The sequence below is a fragment of the Tenebrio molitor genome, chromosome 6 (assembly GCF_963966145.1).
Source record: "Tenebrio molitor chromosome 6, icTenMoli1.1, whole genome shotgun sequence".
In the NCBI taxonomy this organism is placed as follows: domain Eukaryota; kingdom Metazoa; phylum Arthropoda; class Insecta; order Coleoptera; family Tenebrionidae; genus Tenebrio; species Tenebrio molitor.
Window position 1 is genome coordinate 7,333,433 of NC_091051.1, and position 23,018 is coordinate 7,356,450.

General features: G+C 38.8%; 1 protein-coding gene across 3 annotated transcripts in view; it reads left to right on the top strand.

The window, feature by feature from the left end:
* Positions 1-17,720, top strand: part of kek3 (kekkon 3) — a 162,749-nt gene extending 145,029 nt beyond the window's left edge. For all 3 annotated transcript variants that reach the window (XM_069051985.1, XM_069051986.1, XM_069051984.1), the window contains 2 exons: positions 13,761-15,382; positions 16,457-17,720. In XM_069051985.1, the coding sequence (XP_068908086.1) occupies positions 13,830-15,382; positions 16,457-17,366 (2,463 nt within the window). In that variant the 5' untranslated portion in view covers positions 13,761-13,829 and the 3' untranslated portion in view covers positions 17,367-17,720. The remainder of the gene's footprint in view (positions 1-13,760; positions 15,383-16,456) is intronic.
* Positions 17,721-23,018: the final 5,298 nt, after the last annotated feature.

Here is a 23,018-nt window from a genome sequence, read left to right on the forward strand (position 1 = left end):
TCCGCGTTAAGAATTTGATGTCGTTGAAAAATGCGCCGCTGACGGCATTGTAAAAGAGAGGAGGTCAAAATGTAATGCAAGTCGGTTGTAACAAATTATTTAAAAAGTCGGCCGTTTGACTGAGACAAATGGCGGCAGTAAAAATGTATCCCATAACACATACGTAACACTTCCACTTAATTTAATTCTTTGCTTGGGTAACATATGTGATCGCCCCGTCGGTGCTGCTTTTTTGTCGTGAACGCCGATTAATTATTAATTTTTCTTTTGTGACACTCTTATTCTTGTAAGCCGAATTTTGTGTGTTTGCTTTATCACATGAAATATGCATGGCGGACGATTTATTATTCCTTTTAACTGACGGCTAATTTGAATAAATACATCCAGCGGATCCCGAAATATTGATAATTAAATTAGCCGCTTGTAAGGTTCCCCCAGGCGCTAAATATTTCGCAAATGTTGCGTCAAGATCTGAGCCATGTTCAGCAATTCCGCTCATTTTGCAATAATTAAAATCTTTGTCTGCCGAAATGCCTTAATCAGGAAAGCTTACCTTCTCTGGTCTAAAAATACACCATCAAATGCTCCACTCCCACACTTAACCGTTCCTCCGGATACAATTGCAAGATCTAAGACATTGCTTTTTAAAAGGCGCTTGAAAATAAATATTCGAGAATCATTTTTCTTCATATCTGTTGCTTCTTATTTACTTCTTTAACAGTTTGCACAAACTGTTTTTTTCTAACCTTGCATAACCTAACTTAACCTCACAAATCTGGTTGTACTTGACAAATTTCTGTCTCTACTCTACAAAATTAAAAAATTGCGAATTTATACTTCAGATTTATTTTTAAAAAAGGATAAATTTAAGGATAAATTTAAATGAGCATTCGATACACGCGGTGTTAGATAAATGTCCTGCAAAACTTTAAAGAAAGCATCAGAATGCTGATCAGATTCAAAAAGTCCTCAAACGTTCTTGGCTTAGCTGCACAGTTCATTTTAAAATTGTTGACAAAAAAAGTACACCAACTCGTTGAGAACCACTGAAAATTGTATTATTGCAATCACTGTTACCGTAAAAAATTAGTAATAAGTAATATCCTTGGAATGGAAACTTTTTCTTAATTGTGATTCTCAAACGATCTTTTTTCCACACCCCATTTTGAACGAAATTAGCATCCAAATAAAAAATGGTAGAGGAAAAGCTACCCAATTTTGCCTGATAAGATAATGAACTGTTACATTTTGACAGATCATTTACCTAACACCCTGTATTTACACTTCAAAAAATAAACAGAAATCATTGGTTCTCATTCAAAATATCCGTGTTTTGTAAAATGCTTGAGGCTTTTAAAATATTACTTGATAATTGAATTTTTTGTGGTTTTTGTGTTAAAGTTAATTGAAATGGCCAAACCACAAGCATCAACTGAGTCTACATTGCGTTTTTATGCTGAAACATTGCGCTTTAAATTTGTCAAAATTTGTAAATAACTTTTTCCATTTTATTCCATTTTTGTTTTTGTAATTGTATTCACCTAACAATGTTTGTAAATTTTTATCTGGCTAAGCACTGTATTTATATTTTCTTATGACAAATTAATATAAAAAACCGTGACGCTTATTCCCTCTGCTGACAAAATTATTTTAACACATTTTCTTTTCAAACGTTAAACTGTTAATTACTTGTGACTCTATTCGTGGAACCTGACCTGTACAAATGCAACTTTCATACGACGAACGGAGTTTTAATTACGCCGGCATTTAAAATTTTATTTTCGATTAAACTTTTTAACTTATCTTCAGTTAATCCAAACCAAAAACTGACCTTGTTGTTTGATAAAAGGATAATCGTGATCTAAAAATGGCGGAGGCGCCGGGTGAATTTTACTTAAACTTTTGATCATTACGATTTTTTAAAATTTAATGTGACACCATCTTTCTTGTGCCTCGCGTCTAATTGTCACGTTTCCCAGCTAATTAAAATGTTTTATGTGTTCGACCGCTGCAACGTCGTGTCATAAACCAAGCCATAAGCGCAGTTCTGTCTGGATATGCGGCATATTTTACCATATTCAAATAGAATATTCACAACAAACTTGCACTCTGTAAACAGATACTTGGGTAATGCGGGAAAATAAATTTCAAGAACGGGGGAAATACTGATACTACATAGAAACATGCAAAATACCGGTTTTAAATGAGCCAGCCATTTGCATAGTAAACATTCTGCCCTAGGCATGGAGTTAATTGCAGGAATTTGACGTGTACGCCAGATAAAAAGAGATATCCTGTCGAGGCGCATGATTGACCGCCACCTGTCCAGGTGGCGCTGCACAGTTGACGTTCAAGAAGCGTTACGTTGCAGCTAGTCCAGGTCGTTTTTTTGTGAGCGGCGACACGAGTCGGTGTATCGGCTTTGTGCAGAAGTCGGCGAAACAAACTGAAACAATCCCCGTAATTGAATTAAACTAAGAGGATCGTTGTTATAACGGACGGATTGCAGAGTTAGTCTTGATAAGTATGGCATAATTCTCCTAATAGCAGCTGAGAACCGATTTCGTTCTAAATCCATGAATCTTGCTAACACAGCTCAAGGAATATTTGCAAGAGTCCCGCCTATATCGTGTCTCGATTCCCAACAGGACATTATCCGGTATTTGGTGCAGAACTCCGGCTTATTGCAGTTATTTATTCGCGTTCGTTCCGCGATTTTGTTTATTTCGTTTTGGGCCGGAGTAATTATAGCGGTTGGAAAAAAAGTCCGGAGCGGGCGTTTTCGATGCGAGCCTTGCACAACACGCGGAAGACGTCTGGAAATTTCGAATGATAAATGTTTATGACACAAACCTGCCGGTTTCGAAGGCGGCCCCGTTACGCAAATAAGTTCTGTTATCATCAAGAATAGCTAAATAGCGACGGGAACGCAACGCTTAATTCTCAACACGGAGTCGGAATTTGCAACATTTAGCGTTATTAAGTTCCTGTAAAGAGATGGAACTTTCCAACTGTAACAAAGTACTGTTGAGTGGAGTTGGCAAGTCGAGTTCCCGAACATCAAGGGTGTCCTGATCGTTGCACGGACCCTGTAATTACTCCGCCCCTCGGGACGGCCTCCAGCCCCGTATTAATAACAATGTGTGCCTTGATGACGTTACGGTTAACTAGTTTCCAATCCCCGACGACAATACGGTTCGGTCCTGATAAGGCCGCCCCTCAAAAATCAAATCAAACGCCGCAACTTCATCAAGCGACGCCGTTGCGGTTTTATGGACTCTTGCGGCCAAATTGTGCAGCGGATGTAAAACATTGCGGTTTCAGTTTGTCACGCCGAAACTCCAACAAGTACCGGACACGAGAGGGCTTTCCTGCCGCGTCCGGGGGACTGTTAAGAACTTTCCCATCGCCGCCGACTACTCCACGCACTCTGCTCCGTTTTTATCATGTGTCATACGTCCGATAATACCGTCTGAGTGCCTCCATTACTCTGTGAAAAATAAAGAACCGCCAAAAAATCAATCGTATATTTCACCGGAAGAGGGTCCAATTGTACCGCTCTAAGTGGCTGTTACTCACGCAGTTAAATAGCAAATATTGCGGGTAGATACCCACAAGAATACCCAACAGACCGATTACTATCAAACGGCCGAATGCTGTGCGAGGTAATAATGCCTAATTATTAGGGATATCCGAAATTAGTAACCACAGGTGCTGTAAAATAATGCTATTAGGTAATAATTGTTATGTCCTGAGGCCTAGTCGTTTTAGATATTTCAGCGCGGCAGTTGCACGTCCTTGGTGTGATCTTGTACAGGATTGACGTTATCGGTTTTGTAATTAATGATTTTGATTACCGTGTGCATGCGAAATTTAATAATCTCATCGGCTAGGTGCATTTGTTGTTCGTGTCAGATGTCAATTTTGTACGTGAGCGTTTATGACAGCTGGCAGATTTGGAAATTTTGCCACTATCGAAATTATTTGACCAATTTGGACTTTACGCTTCCGACAGGTGATGCTACCTGAAAACAATTACAGTTCATACGTTTTAGATTATTTAAAATTTTTCACTGTCACATTATTCTTTTTTTTTTGTTAATTTGGATTGTTATTCAAAAACGGTGTCCTTGTTGGGAAAAATTTTTATTCGCGGTTCGCGTATTTTAAGGAATGTGACAACGTCACTATGAAAGGGATTATTTAGTTTCTCCAAAGATTCCTCTAACTATACTTAAGCTGCTCTCTATCAACTACTGAAACGTTGTAAAACAAAAATAAGTAGCTACTGTTAATTTAAACAAATTCAAGTCCGTTTAAAAAATCTACTTTTGTAACATACAGTCGCGGAGAGAAAAAAGTAGGACAATGTTATTTCGCTAACGTAAGTCTGTTTACTATTTCTATGGTTACTATTAAAATATTTATTTATTTATTTATTATAGTAACCCTGGTTTACTCAACTCAATTTTATCTAAATTTTTCTGTCCGCGACTGTACATATTTACTTCTAGACGACCTCCCCTCTCCCTTTTTCACTTCATATTACTTCCTTGCTGTCCCCCTTTAAGTGGTTGGTATAATGTGATATTAGTTTCCTTTTGAATTAAATTAGAACCGCCTTGACCTCTTATGGCTACCGGGAGTGTAACCCAGGGACGCCTAAGTGAGAGGGGATAGCTAAACTTAACTCAAAATTTAAACCCCTAAAGTTTCTTCTAAAGTAAGTGTAAAAGACCATAACAATTCTTCAAGTCTTTGCAGACACTTTGAGGATATCAAGGTCCTCCAGGAGTCCGGCGATTATTAGTTAAATAATTACTTAACTATTAAATTAAAAATTAATTAGGATTGCGATATAAACAACTGCAAGACGTGACATGACATGACATCACGCTATTAAAATCGACGAAACGCAAATAAGCGCGGCGAGCTCTTTACACAACATTATGCTCGGCAGAGATTTATCATTCATATAATGATGAAACAAAGTGCAGAAACAAATTTAAAAAAATATATTTGAAGAAATCGATCCACTTAACTCAAAGACAAAGAGAAAAGCAAACAAACAGGCAAAAGTTCTTCAACTAGACACGCCAATTTTATTTGTATAGATTTGGGCAACCAAAAACTGGAAGAAAAATTGCATCAATAATGTCACATAATATTTGATAAATATATTTTAGAATAAAAATTATTGCGTGTTTACGATGTTTAAAGTTCAAATTTGCTCTCTCATACAGTTGGTTGCAAAAAAACGTGAACTGTCAGAATAAAATTGACACATTTTTTATAGTGTGAAACCTTCTCACGAGAAATAGGTTAAAATTAGTGTCAAAATTCAAAGACATTTTTAAAAATGATTTGGTAGGTATTGTCAAGTAGAACAAAACTAAATTTACATTAGGAAATTTTTCTTTTGCCTTTTTTGCAACCAACTGTACATAAGTGATTTTCAATATGTTATAAACCAAATCTCACTTTAGATTTTTTTTTAAATGTTAAACTTGACAAGGGTTAGTTTTGACAGTTGTATTTTTAGTGTTTAGTCAAGCAGTCAAACAAATGATTGTTGTAGAAAAACTTTTGCTAAATCAATGAATAAAATTTTCACTTAGCCGAAACTTCTTCTTCGTAAGCACTGTGTGTCATTTTTACTACAGTTTACTTTTTTACTATGCTTTTTTATTGTCCACTCACATTTCTTTCTTTTCTCAATAAAGTCCAAGTTTTAGATCCTCCAGTTCACTTCTTTTTATTTGAAAATAAAAATAAAATGAATTTCTCCAAAAATTTCTTCATAATAAATGGTCATAAAATATCACAATCATATTAATTATTATTCTATCTACTGCACTAAAATGCAAATTATCAAATTAGTCCCTATGTTTTTCCCTTTGTACAATATTTTTGGTAAGTCGATATGTTCGTAAACTTTAAACTCTTGAAAGGAAATTCTAGTACTCCTTTATCCAGAGTTAGAGCATTTCTACCACAGATGATAAGGGGTCTCACCCCTTTCATCACGTTTACAACAAGAGGAACATTCTGTCACCCCAGTCGTGTTGTGTTCCCTAGGGTAGCAGAGTCCTGTCAACGGTCCGATTACTTCCTCAACTGTTAGCAGGTTAAGTTGCAGTACTTCTTCCATCTTGTTGAGGAATCTTTTATAAATTTGACATTTCTTCACAAATCTGCCTCCATTTATAACACAATTGTCTAAATTCACATTTTAGTAAAACCTTGAATGTTTAATGTGTCACTCGTTATATCTGAACATCTGCCTTCCATCTTGATATTTTAAACATTAAATATCTGTTTTCAATTTCAATCTAGCAAGAAGTTTATCTTTAGCTCCCTATTTTCAAGCTGCAAATCCCAAGACTAACTATACAAAATCACGTAGAAGTTGAAAAAAATTGCATAACACAGTACCACTTTTTATGATTATCTTTTAACGAGTGTTTTTTTTTTAATTTGGCGTCGATGTTGGCGTTGAAGAGTCGATTGTGAAGGCAGCACCGAATTACAACTTAGAATCAGCAGTTTAAATCTAACCTCACTTTCTGCGTGTTTTTAATATTATGCAGTTGAAAAATCAGTCTTTTTTAAGAACAGTGGTTCATTCACAATCGACTCTTCAACGCCAACTACGACGCCAAATTAAAAAACAAACACCCTTTATACATAGACACTGAAAACTGAAGACCTGAAGTATATGTAGGCGGTATTAACAATTTTAGTGATTTTACCTTTGGTATCAAAACCTTATCAAGGTAACCTGCATTTTTTACCCTATTTCAGAATAGACTGAACTTGGATTTGTAAACCTAGTCTATTTCTTGACACCGTCAGGTTCTTCAACTTAGTTTTCGTGTCAACTTTATTAATCCCTTTTTGCAAATTTTCTTATCTTCAAGAACATTTTTACCACCCTAAGAATAAATAAATATCGGAATAATAACAGCTTCCGGTTATATTTTTCTTAAAGGTTTAACTACGAAACAGCACTTCACCTATGATTTTCAGGAAGTTGGGAACACACTGAAACTTTTTCACTTTGCTAGCTGTGCTACCTTTTATAATTTAAATGATTACATTGCCGCCTTTTACATGATGGAGATTGTGTTGAAAGTACATTCGCTCGTTAGTTTTATTTTATTTCCTTATCCAGTTGCCGATCGAAGAGAAATTACGATCAATTCCCGGTAGAAGGTACGATACACACAATTTGCACTTTAATAATGTACACATTACGGCATTATTGATCAGTCGTCGAGACCTAGACAGTAAACTTAACAGCGTAAATGAAAATTAACACGTAGGTTCTTAGCTCGTGAAAGCGTTAAGTTTAAAAGTTAATTCACACCCATCCAATTTGTAATTTTCTTTCGCACTCTCCCCTCGCCAACAAATTTACAACAATGTTATCACATCGGAACGGCTACAAAGTCTTAATTTAATTTTAAATTAAGAGCCGTAATGCAAGGCCCTTCTAGGTAATTATTCTCATAACGTTCAAATAAAAATTAAGCACTCCTCCACAAACTAATTATTCCAATTAACAACAACGTAAATACATCAACCGACGCTGTCAACCGCTCAAAACTTGGAATTTAATTAGTCCCTCAAAATCAGTTCTGAGTCAACAGTTATCATTGGACAAGTAAATTTGAATTTATGGCCACGAAAATTCCTGCTGACCGGGATGAATTAATGCCCTCCAAGAGCTATGCCAGGTCGTCTCGGATTAAAGGGGCACAGGTAACGATTTTTGGGGTATGGGCGTAGTGACGACTCCCAAGGTAAAGAGACCCCAGAAAAAAAATTAATTCTCAGACTAGTTTCCTTCAGTGGGAAAAACCGAATCATTAGTTAAGTCACTCCAGTCAGTAATGAAAAATTAAATTGTTAAAATGTGTGATAACCTGTCTAGAATCTACAGGGTCATTATAAATGATTGTCCCATCGCAGTTGGCGTTTGTGGCGTAGTTGAATGCCTCATAACAAGAGTCAGACTAGAATCGCCGGTAGGTGGCGATACTGGCGGTAGTTTTTATCGTCGGAAATCTGTCTATTACTCTGTCTCATGTTGCGAGGCTGGCGGCACATCCAACATTTGTATGGTTTTCAGCGCCAACTGCGATGGGACAATCATTTTGTACAAACCGCACTGTCCTTCACCGGATTGCCTGCAGTGCTGTTGTGTTTTGTTGGTTGCATACTCACTTTTTTTACAAAATTGTTTTATTAGTTCGAGTAACTGATACGGTTAGACGAAGCCTACCGCCCCTGACCCACCGCCACCGATTCCGGTGCAGAGTTTCCAAAAGGCGCCATAAAAATAATAAATGTTATCGAACGTGGCGTAGCGAGAGCCGTAATTTTTTCCGACTGCATGAATAATTCTGAAATTTTTACTTGTTGCTGCATTTATCTTAAAAAACAGAGACGCTTTTGCCGCAGCGGTGTTCGTCGATAGCATTTTGGTTTAATGTAATCACGAACAAGGCAAGCGCGCACACAACTCCGGCCCCGATTTTTATCTCTCATGAAATGGCTCTCCATATTTACAGTAAGTAACGAACAGTGATTCCGAATAGTGTATACTTTTAATAATCATTCGGTTTTACGGCGAGTTTTTATTAGGCTCCGATATCGCGTCCAATTTCCGGCGACTTTTTTAAACGGTCGCGATTTTATTATAATTCTGGGCGAACGAACGGGCGAAATTTCAGGCGTAATTTCAGCTCTATTTGAGCGGCTCGTATATAAATTTCCACTCTAATGTTGGGTACTTTCAATTCGCTTATTTTATGTTTTATAGATTTTTGAATGGCTCTTCCGTTCGAGCGTCAATCGATTGCCCCGAAACGGAGATATTCGGGGGTGAGATATTGAATTTTTTAAAAACGCTGAAGTGTGATGGGCGCGCCGAACGTTAGGACAGAATCGCGGTCGGCCGAGCTGGTTCGGGGTGAATATTTCATTAGCGCTTAAAAAATTAATTAGGTGGTGGTACCCGCTTTCGGGGTTCGGCAGCGCGACTTTTAATTTCCATCGAAACGTCGTCGGCCGGTGTTTTCTTTGAAAATATATAGGCGAGTTGACGATAAGAGACGGTGAATCGCAGAATGGTCGTAATTAAATACCACAGTGGAGTGCAGAGGATGAAGTTTAAGACCTTCGACTTGGAACAAGGCCCGGAAAGATTAAAATGGAAATTCTTAAGTCTTCGGTGAAATATGATGCTCCTTATTTGATGGCACGGGCGCCATCTGTACGGAGAGCAAGAGGACGGTTCGTGGAATACAAATAAACGTCACCAGTAGTACTAGACAAGCAAATGTGTCAGATCTGCATAAATGAATAAAGAAAATGTGTCGGATGCGACGTCTTGCCGCCCGTTTAACATTCGCGATGCGAAACAATTAAGGCGAAGACGTGCGTGTCGTTAAATATATGATTTCGGATAAATTCTAACAGGTTGTGGAAATTGAGCCTCTTCTGTTCATTGCGCGACTTACGTAAACACTCACTGCTGGGCCTCCTCTTCATAAAGGCCCGAACGGGGACGCATTATGCAAATTTCGCTTAATCTCCGGAGATTCTTTGTTCGGGTGCATAAAGGATTTTGTTTAACGCCATCAAGTCAGGTCATTGATTAAGCGAACACGCATCCAGGATTTAATTAACTCCTCGTCGAAAGCGGGGGACCATGCTATACTTGCATACGATGCAACACAATTATAACGTCTACCGTGATGCATTACCAAGCAAGGGATTAGCCCAGATTCCATCAGATTTACTTTACACACTCACTTAACAACATGCAATTTTTGTTGTGTTTTTCTAGCACGGTTGGCTCCAGAGTTACTTAAAATTCTTATCTAAAGCTTTAGTGTCTGCCATCCGCCCCCAGGATATTCAACACAGTCTTAAGAATTTTTTGTTGAATTTCTGGTAAACCTCTAACATAGAGTGATGATCAGAACCACTCAAAATACAATAAAATGAGACATCGCTGTTATGTTATTATACTGCATGTTGAAATAGGACATTTCCGATAAAACTAAGATTGTCTAAAATCTAAATCAAAAACAAAATGAATAAATGGGAGAACAAAAAGAGAAAAATGTGTGGATTTTGTTGAACATTTTCCACAACATTTGGGATACTGGAATAAGTCCAGTAGACGACTTGTCTAAAGTACACTGTTAGTATTTAAAAAGCATTGACCTAGTCATAATGCTGTGAAAAAACACAATATTTCACTTTTTTGGATACAAAATAAGAAACTGATGATATACAGGTGTCTCAAAATTCTCGAATTCCGAATTCAGAGCGTGGTAGCGAAGGACCCAGTGGAGCTCGAAAAATACTTAGAAAAAAAAATTCGCTCTTCCTGAAGAAGATATAAGCACTTTAATTTTGTTCAATACGTAGCAGCCTTCATATCCACAGTGACAAAATACTATTCTAGCTACGTCCCCGTTCCATTTTTAAGAAAAATTACAAAAATGTATGATTTTTTTACTCCAAAGTAAAGCTATTCTTCAAAAAATTGTTTTACGTTATTATTTTCCACAATCATAAATAACAATAAACACTGAACTTTTCAGCCTGTATTTGAAGAAAACGCACTTCAAAGAGTGCACCTTCAGACCAATGTATCTTTGTGGGGGGAGTCCCGATTTTTTTTTTTAATTTTCATATTTGGACTACTGAAGTGACTCTCTACAACGCTCTGAATCCGGAATTCGCGAATTTTGAGACACCCTGTATGTAGGTACTCGTACCTACCGATTGTCGTGAATATTTCCAATCTCCATTTTTATTAATAAATCCGCTCAGAAAGAGGCCATTGTAATACATTCACTGTGCACATCGGTGAAAACCATTTTTAAAAATTATTATTGTTTCTGTATGGCCAGTTGATGATTATTTATACCTTAAATATTTATACACTTCACCCTTATCTGCACTTGAAATAATTTCATTATTTTCTGTGATATATATGGTGAGATATTGAGCAGCACGGCTTATTGATTGAATATTACATTTTTCAATTCCAAAATTCATTCTTGTATCAATAAAAAATGTTGTTGATTTTTGCTTGAGCCATATAATTTTATCACACATGATAAAAAAGAATTATACACAGTAGACTATGGACCAAAGTTTGTAGGTCTTTTCTTACATTTAATTTTATTGCCCGTTATAAAAAACTTCAGGAATATTTTCTCGCCGAAGCAGGCGACTGTTGAATTATTTTTGTTCACGGCTACTTTGACTATTACAAGGTGATTCACGATTAATAATGAGGCCGACGGAACTGAAAATGCAACCCACAATACATTTGTAACGTAAAGCTCTTATGGACGCGGTAATATCCAGCTTTACCTTCCAAGTGTATTATGGGTTGCATTTTCAATTCCGTCGGGCTCATTATTATGTACTCGTGAATTACCTTGTATATCAATATTAATATCAATTCATTGATATTAATGACAGACAATATACAATACAGCAAATAATAACATTTAAAGAAATTTCCATATACATAATATACAGTGCGTTCGTAAAGTTCGAAATAAATTCGATAAAGTTCTAAGTATTAATTTCTGAGAAAAATCGTCGAAGAGGTCAACTTTGTTTTTAAAAACTGCATATTGTACAGTACGTTATTTATGTTGACAGCTTGTCATATCCGAATAATGACGTCATCAATATTTTTTTTAAATGACAACCCCCACTTTTTTTATCTTTTTCTGGTAGACCTTCCTACTACTTAAACGACTAGCGAAAAAAATTAATACCTTACATAACAATTTTTTTGAGAAAATGACTAATTTTACTTAAAAAAATTTAACTTAATTTTTAATGTAAAAGTTCTAATTGACCTCAAACAAAAACAAACAAACATCTAAGGTTAACAATAAAATTTAACGCAAATGTTGAAATTGCCTCTCGCCAACTATTTGGCACTCACCGACACTTTGTACACTACGCTCAATAATGTCAGGGCTTATTTGTTCCATTTCAGCACGAATTCTCTGTCGCAAATTTTCTATATTGTTTGGTCTATTAAAATAAACCTTCGATTGTAACTAAACCCAATAAAAAAAAAATTTTACGTTAAAGATTAAATTAAATTTTTTTAAGTAAAATTTGTCATTTTCTCAAAAAAATTGTTATGTAAGGTATCCATTTTTTTTGATTGATCGTTTAGTTAGTATGAAGGCGTACCAGAAAAATAAGAAAAAAAATGGGGGTTGTCATTTAAAAAAATTATTGATGACGTCATTATTAGGAGATGACAAACTGTCAACATAAGTAAAGTACTGAACAATATGCAGTTTTTAAAAACAAAGTTGACCGGTTCGAGAATTTTTCTCAGAAATTCATATTTACAGTTTTATCGAATTTATTTCGAACTTTAAGAACGCACTGTATGATTGAATATAACAAACCACAAATAAACCGATAACCAACACAACAGTCAATTTTTTTATGTCGTGGTATTATACATAAAATGACTCTGTTAAGAGACTGAAAAATCCTTCTTTTAATTTGACTTGGATCTAATTTTAAATTTCGATTCTCAGCACCGACATTCAGGAGAATTTGTGATTTTTTTTCTATTTTAAAAATGTTATTACTGTTGGATGAATTTTATAAATTTTTAAACTTTTAATAAGACATGAATCTCGCTCTGATTCATATATACGAGGATATATACCTTTTTATACTCTATAAAGGCTGTGTAAATATTACGTTTGTTCCTTTTTGCCCGCTCCATTATAATGGAGTCAATGATGAGTCGTTCTTTACGACCAAAAGAGCCCTCAGTACAAACTTTTTGCTCTTCATTAATTATCTTCTTTTTTGTACAATGATTATAAATCATTCTTGTGAGACATGAAGTCATTATTTTGTAGATTGTCACTAAACAAATAATTAATATACATTTGGACGAATTTTTTATATCAGAATAATTTGCTTTTAAATTTGTTACTCCTTTACGTGTTTTGTTAACACACTATTAAATTTATTATTATTATTATTAAAACGAAATTTATATTTCTAGTAATAGTTGAGAGATTTTCAAATTGAAGGTAAAATTTTGATTGAAAATTCTTTCATTTAGTTGTCTGAATAAATTGTGGTCCTTTCATCATCATTATTCATTATTAATACTGTTAAGGATAGTACCAAGCTCACAAGCCCACCTGGCAACGAGTCAGAGTTTTGCATTGCAAAGTCGCCGCTTTAAACCTCAAGGGTCGCTGTAATTTCCACTCTTCGGATGGCGCTCTAATTACTAGGTTTTTAATTGAATCCGACACATTTTAATGAATATTTAGAACACTAGAAATGTAAATATTGGCGCCCTGCTGGAACCGTAAGAAAGTTAGCATGTAAGCCGGTGCCGAGATTAAACAAACAGTGAAAGGACGTAAAGAGGACGCTTGGTTGGTTAACCAGGCCAGGCCGCACTGCAATTTCCTGTGAGACTTGAAAGCTAAAGTGCTTTTGCTTCCTATTACGGTCAAAGAAATTACAAAAAAGAGCGCTGATAAGATGTATAAAGATGCTTCAGTTATGATAAAACGCGATATCATTACCGCGCCGCCCCATCTTGGCGCCCCGCAACTGCCCAGCTCACACCCTCATGTTAATTTCGAAGCGGCGTTCCTGATTCAATTAGAGCCCGGTCGTGGGAGGCAACTCGAAAGAATTAAAAATTGGATTTTCAGGTGTTCGGGTGGCGAGGTGGCAGCGATGGAAACCGAAGAGGAGGACGGCGAAGAGACGCAGCCCGTGCGATGATCCCTCCGCAGCTCACCATGTCCTCGTTCCACCTCCACTTGGCCATCGTCATCGGCTTCTGCACCCAAATGGTCCTGGCGGACTGTCCGCGCTTGTGCGAGTGCAAATGGAAGAGCGGCAAGGAGTCGGTGTCCTGTCCCAACGCCAACTTGTCGTCGGTGCCGCTGCATCTCGAGGCCGGCACCCAGGTCCTCGACTTGTCGAGGAACAATCTGGTGACGGTGAAGCACGACGAGTTCGGCAAAGCCGGTTTACTCAACCTGCAGAAGGTCTACATATCTCAATGTCGACTGAAAAGCTTGGAACGTTACGCTTTTAGGAAACTAATAAATCTGGTGGAGTTGGACTTGAGCCATAACGCCCTAACGACTGTCCCTTCGCACACGTTCGATTCGATTCCGGAACTGAGAGAACTCAAACTGAACAATAATCCCATACAAAGAATACACAACGATGCTTTCGTCAACGTTCCCCAATTAATCCGGCTGGAGTTGTCGGAGTGCCGCATTACAACAGTAGAACCCCGGGCCTTCTACGGTCTAGAAGCCACGCTGGAATGGCTCAAACTCGATTATAATAAATTAACGGAAGTGTTGTCTTCGTCGTTTACGATCTTGCAAAACTTGCACGGCCTCGAACTGGCGGGCAATCCGTGGAACTGCTCGTGTCCGTTGCGACCCCTCCGCGAGTGGATGCTCCGAAAGAACGTCCCTTTCGGGATCCCCCCGGTCTGCCAGAACCCGAAGCGCCTCCACTCGAAGCCTTGGGACAAGCTGGACCTCGACGAGTTCGCCTGCATCCCCGAGATCTTCGCCTACGAGAGCAAGACCCGCGGAGTCGAAGGCAAGAACGTCACCATGACCTGCAGGATAGCCGGCATCCCGGAGCCGTCGGTGCGGTGGCTGCTCAAGAACAAAGTCATCGCCAATCTGTCCGGCGCGTCGTACTCCAACGGCAAGAAGCTGTACATGGTGCACCTGCAGAACAACTCCAGTGACTTGACGATTTTCAGTGCCGACCTCCAAGACGCGGGTGTCTACGTCTGTGCCGCCGAAAACAAAGCCGGTCGGGCCGAAGCCAGCGTGACACTGGCGGTGATCAGGAAGCCGCCTGAAACCGCTTTCAACAACAAAATATTGATTGCGAGCGTGATCACGGGAATCGCGCTGGTCCTGGCATCGTGTTTGATCGCGTTGTGCATATACTCGGTCAGGAAAAAACAGATGCTGACATGGCGAACTCGTGAGTGCCGGCGTGAGGACAATTACGAGAAGATCGAGATGAACCACAAGGTGGCGGGGAATTCCAACGGGGGGGCCGTCCAGGCGGAGATCGCGGTCGTGGCCACCAAGAAGAACGGCGAGTACAGGGTCGTGCCGGTCGCCGACAACGAGGAGGTCGAGGAGGAGGAGGAGGGCAACGCCAACGTCGAAGTGGCGGCGAAGAAGGTGTGGGGCGATAGCGCCATAGAGAAGCGCTGGAATTCGCCAGAGCATCTGTTGGATCCAGAGGATTTGCACATACCGAGGAGGACTTTGCAAGAGGCCAGGTGAGCAACGAATAAATTAACATCACTTCTTTTCTTATCCTTTATTTGTCTCACTTTTCGTTAAAATCTCCACCACCATAATTTCGTGACACTTTTTCTTGAATTTTTCTTTTTTGACACTACGGTGACACTTAACTTATTTGCTTAGAAAGACCAAATCATCGTCCTGTCAAAATGGAAGGACTGCACGCAGCATGAGCCAAAATCGAAAAGTAGAAAACTCCACAAGGAACAAAGACAGCGTAGTTGTATTATTCATTTTTTTCTTGTAATGAACTACAGTTAAAACGTTTTAGATGTGGACTGTCAAACTCAAGGTCGCTTAAAACTTATGATTGAACTGTACGTTAGTGAGAAATCTGTCATAAATTCAAAATACCTTATAAGCGCGCCTAGTTATTTTTCCTGATAGTGCCAACTTAACGACTAGTCCCCAATCCACATCTAGAACGTTCCGACTATGTATGTACGATCTGTTCCGTACTTGTGGTGCAACTTGATTTTTTACATAAAATAAAAACAATGGTGTTTGTTTCACATTTTTTTTACCCCTGCAGTTTGTCTTGATGTCTGTCAAGGTCGTTCCTTTTGATTGTCTAGATTTTGTCCCGCACAATAATAAAATGTCTCTTTTCTTTGCTTTGAACATCTAGACTGACTCATCATTTATCAAACGGCGCTGATACCGCTAAGTCTTTTCGACACACACCGATTCCAGTAAAATATCTCTTTTAAAAAAGCTTTTCCTTGTACGGCACTACTTTTTTTTTAATCTCTCGACTTCGTCTCGGTCTTCAATCTCTGGGCTTAGCACAAAAAGACACTTCTACTCTTAATTAAATAATCTAGTATTTTTATTCCTGGAATTAATGTAAATTAATACACGGATGCCGTCACTGGACTAATTTTTGTTTCTTCATTAAGAGAAGCTTTGATTTCCTATTTGTCGATTTTCCGTAGAGCTACGAATCTGAATTTAAAAATTGCCGCCTTTGTTTATTTTTGTCGGAGTAGTGGCTGTTGTTTTTATTTTTGTGGAGAAGATTTACATTTAGTAGGTGCATTTTTTTCTAGAGACGATATCCGGAAGGGGTTCAGTTCGACGTCTGGTACATATAGTGGGTACGAACAGCCATCGACGTCGCTAAGCCAGAGCGTGGCACCGCATCTCCTTCGCAGGCAAATATCCGGAGGGTACGCGACAACCTACAACACCGAACTGTCAAGTTTGATGGAGGACGATGGTGACAAGAAATATCCGGATTTGATCGAGAACTCTTCGTACAAGTTTGGAAACAAGGCGAACAGCGAGGGCGGCAGCGTGGCCGACATAACGGAGCTCTTCTGCACGCTGCCGCGCAAGAGGGCCCTGGTGCAGAGCTCGCGCTACAGGAGCAGCGACAGCCAGTCGCCGCTCCTGCCCGAGAGCCGGTGCGGCAGCAGCGGCGGCGAGAGCAGCGGCAGCCAGGAGTCGAGCTTGCGGCGGCTGTCCGACTGCCCGCGCTACCCCGCCAACTTGAACAAAAACAGGGTAAACAAGATGTCGAACAGCTACCTGAACCTGACGCGGGAGGAGGAGCCGTCGGCGACGCCGCTCCTCGACGTGTCGGGGCTAGAAAGCCGCGTGAGGCGCGAGGCGAGCTCCCCCACGTCCATCAACGCCAACTCGTACGACTACCACGCGGCGCAGCTGGAACGCTTCCTGGAGGAGTACAGGAGCTTGCAGAAGCAGCTGACCAAGATGAAGGAGACGTGCGACAACCTCCGCCAGGACCATCTCCAAGGGTCGTCGCCGGCCACGGTCACGCCCTCCACGTCCGCCGACGTCCTGGGGAACAACCCGGTCTCGCCGAATTCAAATCAGTCGCTCGAGGACTCGATTGATTTTCGCAATTTCGAGAGCGAACTCACCAAGTATTTGCTCGCCAAAAGTTCGCCCTCTCCCAAAACTTTCGCCAACAACAGCGGAGTGTTCAATAATTGAATTTAGCGACTCGAAAAAATTTGTGTCACAGTGATAATTACGACGGCAATTGTCGGGAGTGACGCCATTCTGAAAGTTTTCGCGCGCTTCCGGAAAACTTCCAGATTAACTCGACTCCCCGGATTTTTACCGGAACTGTGTATAAATACAATAAGCTACTGTACATATCTGTAATGATTGTTACGTATCATTTGTTTGTTAAGTGTTGATAGTTTTAGCAGACATTTGTGATATTATAAAGGTAGATATTTATTTATCGACTTGATGGTTTCTTTCGGATCGTACGGATTGTGTTCCATTGTAACATTCACATATCCTTTATAAGTTTGTAAATTATTTAAATAAATGCATTCTATTTATCGGGATCTGGTCTGGCTCTCCCACAAACTGGCCTTCGATTCCCGAAACTTTCTCTTTTCCTCTGGCCCATTTTTCAATTAGGGACGCCGCTCCAGAAATTAATACTTCAGGATTCAGGATGTGGATAGGAAGCCGCAACACCCGCGTTGTCCCAGTTTGAGCCTTGCCTGGCGTTATAGCAGGATTCCGGCAGGACGCCCGTCTCTAATGTGTCCCCCAGGACTCATCTCGCATCCGCGATGTTCATATAATGCCCTCTAACGCTGCTGTTTTGACCCGTCTAAACGTTCGATATAGATTTTTTCTGGATGCGTGTGTATACGACTATATTTTATCATGAGTAAGCTCTATAAAGCGGTAGGTACGCACCGAATTTCATTCCGTTTCATTAGGGGTCCGCTCGTAAAGCTTCAAGGGATGGGGACGTTATTAATTTTTTTAAGGTTACCCCAACTCTCCCAATCATTTCAACTTTCTGCCCCCATCAATTAAAGAAGAGAATGCGATAGGTGGTTCTTTAATCTCGCTAATTAAACCAACGGAAATTACTTCGACTATAAATTAAATATTTTCAACGCCCCTCTCTCGTCCGCCATCCTCAGCAAAAATGCCGAATCTTATTTACTTCTTATTCAAATCAGATTCTCTCTCAGCCCCACCGACGAAGACAACAAATTAAATATTTCCCCAAACAAGAAAAATAAAAAATATATCTCGTCCTCGTCAGCTGTCTTAAGCCCCTGTTCTGTCATTGTTAAAAACTAATCATTTAGTGAGGCCAAATAATTTCCCAACCGCAAATCCCAAATGCACATACCATAAATTTTCAATTAGACTCGAATCCTGTCAAGTGCTGGTCACTGTAAATGTTTACCTATTTACAATCTGTTCATTATTTATTCAAACAAATTAATATACAATCTCAACACTACAGCCGATCACTACACAATTACTGTATTGTTGGTTGCATAATCTTCGATATTTGCCTTTTCGAATGTGCCAAAATCCTTATTTCCCTTGTTCAGTGTGGAACAAAATTTGCTGCCAGCTAATTGTTGTCATAATTTGGAGTTTGCTGATGTATAATTAAAATTAAAGCACACCCCTGTACCAAACAAGCAATTTAATAAACTACGTATGTTTTGCAACAAAGTTGCTAGGGGGTTAAATCGGAGCTGGCAAACCGGGCTGTAAAGGGTCGTGTGAGATTTTTCCGATTTTCTTCGTGCGAGAGATTTCAGGTTGTCACAGCTTGATGCCAATATTTTAAAAAGTGAGGTATTTAATTATTAAAGGAGCAATTTTTTGGCGTCGTAAATTCGTTGAAGGCACATTGTCCGGATGTAAAATTTTGGAGTGGGATAAATCGGGTTTTTGGGGTGAAGTGGTTGGTAGCGCGTCTTGATCGATTCCGGTGAAAATTTAATGTCGTCTGGAGTGTGGCGTAATGGCGCAATTAATTCGATATCGGCCGGCGTATGAAGGCAATAATTTAGGTATTTTTTGTTGTTGTTTTGGGCGGCCGTTTGTAATAAATTGCTTCAGAAATTGGCTCCGGGTTGTTACGTTACGCAACGCTCTTGATTATATAATTGGGAAACTTAAATGGGTTTTGTTAATAGTTTTCCGATAATTCGGACAGGTGAGTGATTCGGTGCCGGCGGTGGTGGCAATTATCGTGGGGACGGGTCAGATATAAAAATTTATTATCGACGGGGCGTCTAAGAGAGGAAAATTCAATGAGCTCTCATTACCATTTATATTGTTGGATTTTTATAAGTGGAATGAATGATAGGAAGAAAAATCCCGGCCGCTTTCATTCCGAGAATCTGCGCTATGATATATGTCTCCCTAAATCGAAAATAGAGCAGTCTCATTCGATTTATAAGAAATGAAAAGTATTCAAGGCGAAGGTTTTTGTCTGCGGATTTGAAAAGAGTCCAGGATTAAATTATTCATCCCGATTGAAATTTCCAAGTTCATTTTCAGGTTGAGAAGGAGAGATCCGCCGATCATTTCTGAGATTTTATATTGAGTTTGTATTGTTGGTTAGGCCGTCGGTTCGTTACAAAAATGTAATAGAAGCTTGTTAGTTCAGTCGGAATTTCCATCCGCCGACTTAACGGCGTTCGTTCGTTCGATCTCCCAAACACGCCTTTAAATTTATTAGTTGGAGGCGACGCCCGGATCAGATTAATATTAAAAGTTTCCGTAGGGAACATCTCGGGTCCGAAGAGAGCGAATCCGCGTTTCTTTAAGCATATTACACCTTTTTTATGGTTCAATTGTCGATAGCGAGTTTATCGAAATGTAAAACATGGTTAGAGCAAAAGTTTTAAAATCGAACGGGAACGAAACGCACAACTGCCGCCCCCGAGATCGACAGAGAACGGCTCCAGGTCGCCGCCTCCGCAATCAATACGCAAGACATGGGCTATTTGTCACGGCCGTTTGATAAAACTCCGCCAAAAAGATTGCACGAACCGTTCGAATCACTTATTTATGTGCCCCCGTGAAAAATCGCTAATCGTTTTAATTTTCCGGCAGGGTCGTATATAAATCCCTTATTAAAAACGGGAACTTTCCCCGTCGAGTTACGGTTTCCAATTTCTGATGCCGACTTTATATTCCGCACCAAAGCGGAGGACGTTTTGCGCCGTTCCGCTTATATGCGATGTATTCGGAAAGAGATTCGCCAAAGACGCAGATTTCCATCTGTGAACGAGCAACAGTTGTGCCGCGGCCTCTCGACCTCCCTGCCTCAAAGACATTTTCCAAAGTAATAAGTTCCGGGACCGGATTATTCGGACGATTAATAAATCGGTGCAGTTCTTCGGCGAAGCGTGCGACTACGACTGATTGTACGCAGTATCGATTCACTTGTCAAAGGAAATTATGGCAACGCTTCTGTATGAATTAAAATAATTGCCAATAAATATTATTGAAGCGTCGGTATGCAACTATTAATTCCGGTTTGATTTTATTCCCCTGCCCCAGATATTATTCGGATTAATTTACGAGTTATAATATGGACAGTGCACACAGCTATGGAAAATGTTAATAACGACATGACAGTGTTTCCGGACCGATTCCGACATAAATCTTGCCACAATCGCCGCAATTAACCCGAAAAACGAATTCCAACCATAGTTTTTGCCAAATTCGAATGCAAAATGCACAGCACTAACTCACTGGACACTCAATTGGTCACTGTTTCGCTTTTAAGAATTAATCAGGCAAATGTCGAGTAAGGAGTGGATAAAATCACAATTCAAACAATTCATAAAAAGAAGCTTGTGAAAAAATCCACAAAAATAAGACCAAGTATTATCTGAGTTTGTATCTTCATGTAAAGTGCTAATCCAAAGATAGAATCTTATTAAAATATTCCAAACATAGGACACACAACACTGTTGTGACACAAAGAAAAACGTTGATTTGTTTAAAAAATCCTTACATCTTTGCATTTCTTGACACAGAATCGAAGCTTTAAAGTAGGTAGCACAAGGATTCTTGAAATTTTATTCAACCAAGTCAGCAACAGAAGTTTTTAGGATCGTAATGTAGTACTTTTGAGTGAATATTTTTCATATAGACAGATCGTGTCTCGCGAAAAAATATTGTTTTATTCCAAGTGCTGCAGAGCTGCAGAACTCCCAAAAATTTTGTTATACATTCTAATTTTAATTTCAGTAATAAAACAGTGACATGATTAATTATTTTACGTTAAAAAAATTGAAAATGATTGCTATGCTCCATTGTGACGCGCGAGAGTTCCATTAAGTCAAATAATTTTTGTGGTCGGTGCCGCAGCTGGGCGGCTTTTATTGTATTGGGCCACTGGAGCTTAGCTGTGCACCTCTTCGCAGTTACTTCCAACCGCAGACGCGTCTACAATTCATTAGTAGGATTGAACGAGAAACTGAGCTGCAAAGGCATCAGTTCATGGAGTAATTTCGCTCGTTATAGAAGTATTATTATATTGTTATTTACAATTTTCGGAAATAAATACAGTAGGACGTCGATTATTTATAAGAAATATGTTTGATCTACGACACCGACTCGAATTTATAATAAATTCCGATGTAAGCGGTAATAATTTTAAATTAGGACTCAATGTTCTTATAACTAACATTCGGCTAATCAATACTTTACTGTAAACAAATTAATAAATTTGCAGAACACCCGCTTTATTTCACCACGAGTCGCGCCTGTTTTATTCTATTTGCATATTTTTAACTAGTACTATAGGTAGAACCCTGCGGCTGTTTGTATTTTATTCATCACAATGAAATCTATACCATGTAGTTTTTATATTTAACGTGGCTGAAATAAAATTCAAGATATTCGCATTTTCATTAAAAAAAATTATCCTGGCGCCTCCAGCATTTTTACAAAATAATAATAGAAATTTTCTTATTAACTAATGTTGAAAGTAAATGGTTCATTTGTTTGCATTCAATTCAATGACATTAAGGGCCAGTTTATAGAAAGAGAATCAAATATTTCATGAAATTTGAATGTGTGATTAACCCGTGAATCCGAAACTTCTATTGGTTCAATCTGATCACGTGTTCAGTTAATCTCGCATTTGATTACGATTAACTTAATTTCGTTTCTGTAAACTGGCCCTAAGTCTCATAAAAACACTTCTTAGATTTGATTTAGCTCAAGGAACAACAGAAACACAGCTAGATTTATTAAAAAGTACAAGGGTGCCTCCACCATTTTTGCAAAGTACATAGGCAGTTATGTTAAGTAATGCCAAGATATCTCAAAGAAATGGTATGCAACTACGTGATTTATAAACGAACGCCAGATGTGACATTTCGGGAACTGTCACTGAACTGTCAAATGTCAAGTGAAACGATGTGAAAGTTAAGAAAAATGTTGATTGATACAATGGGTAAAGTTAATAAACAAGTTTTTTCACGATCGGGAGTAGAAATCAACTTTTCGGATGTCAACATCGTGACAGAAGTAGAGCATTTTCTCCCTAGGGAGCAAATATTTGCAAATATTTGCTCCCTAGGGAGTTTTCATTTTTTTGACAGTTGTGACAAAAATCTAATGGGAGTTTTCATTTTTTTTGACTGTTGTGATAAAAATTTAATTGTGTTGTCAAGGCAACTACTAATTCCATTAAATTGTCATCATTTGTCATCATTTTTTTATTCTTAAAATTTGAGATTTTTGTGCTGTTTCTACTCCCTACCGTGAAAAAAATAGTATATATACTTCTGGAGAGAATGCTCATTTTTCCCTCGGTGCTTTGTAGCCCTCGGGCTTCGC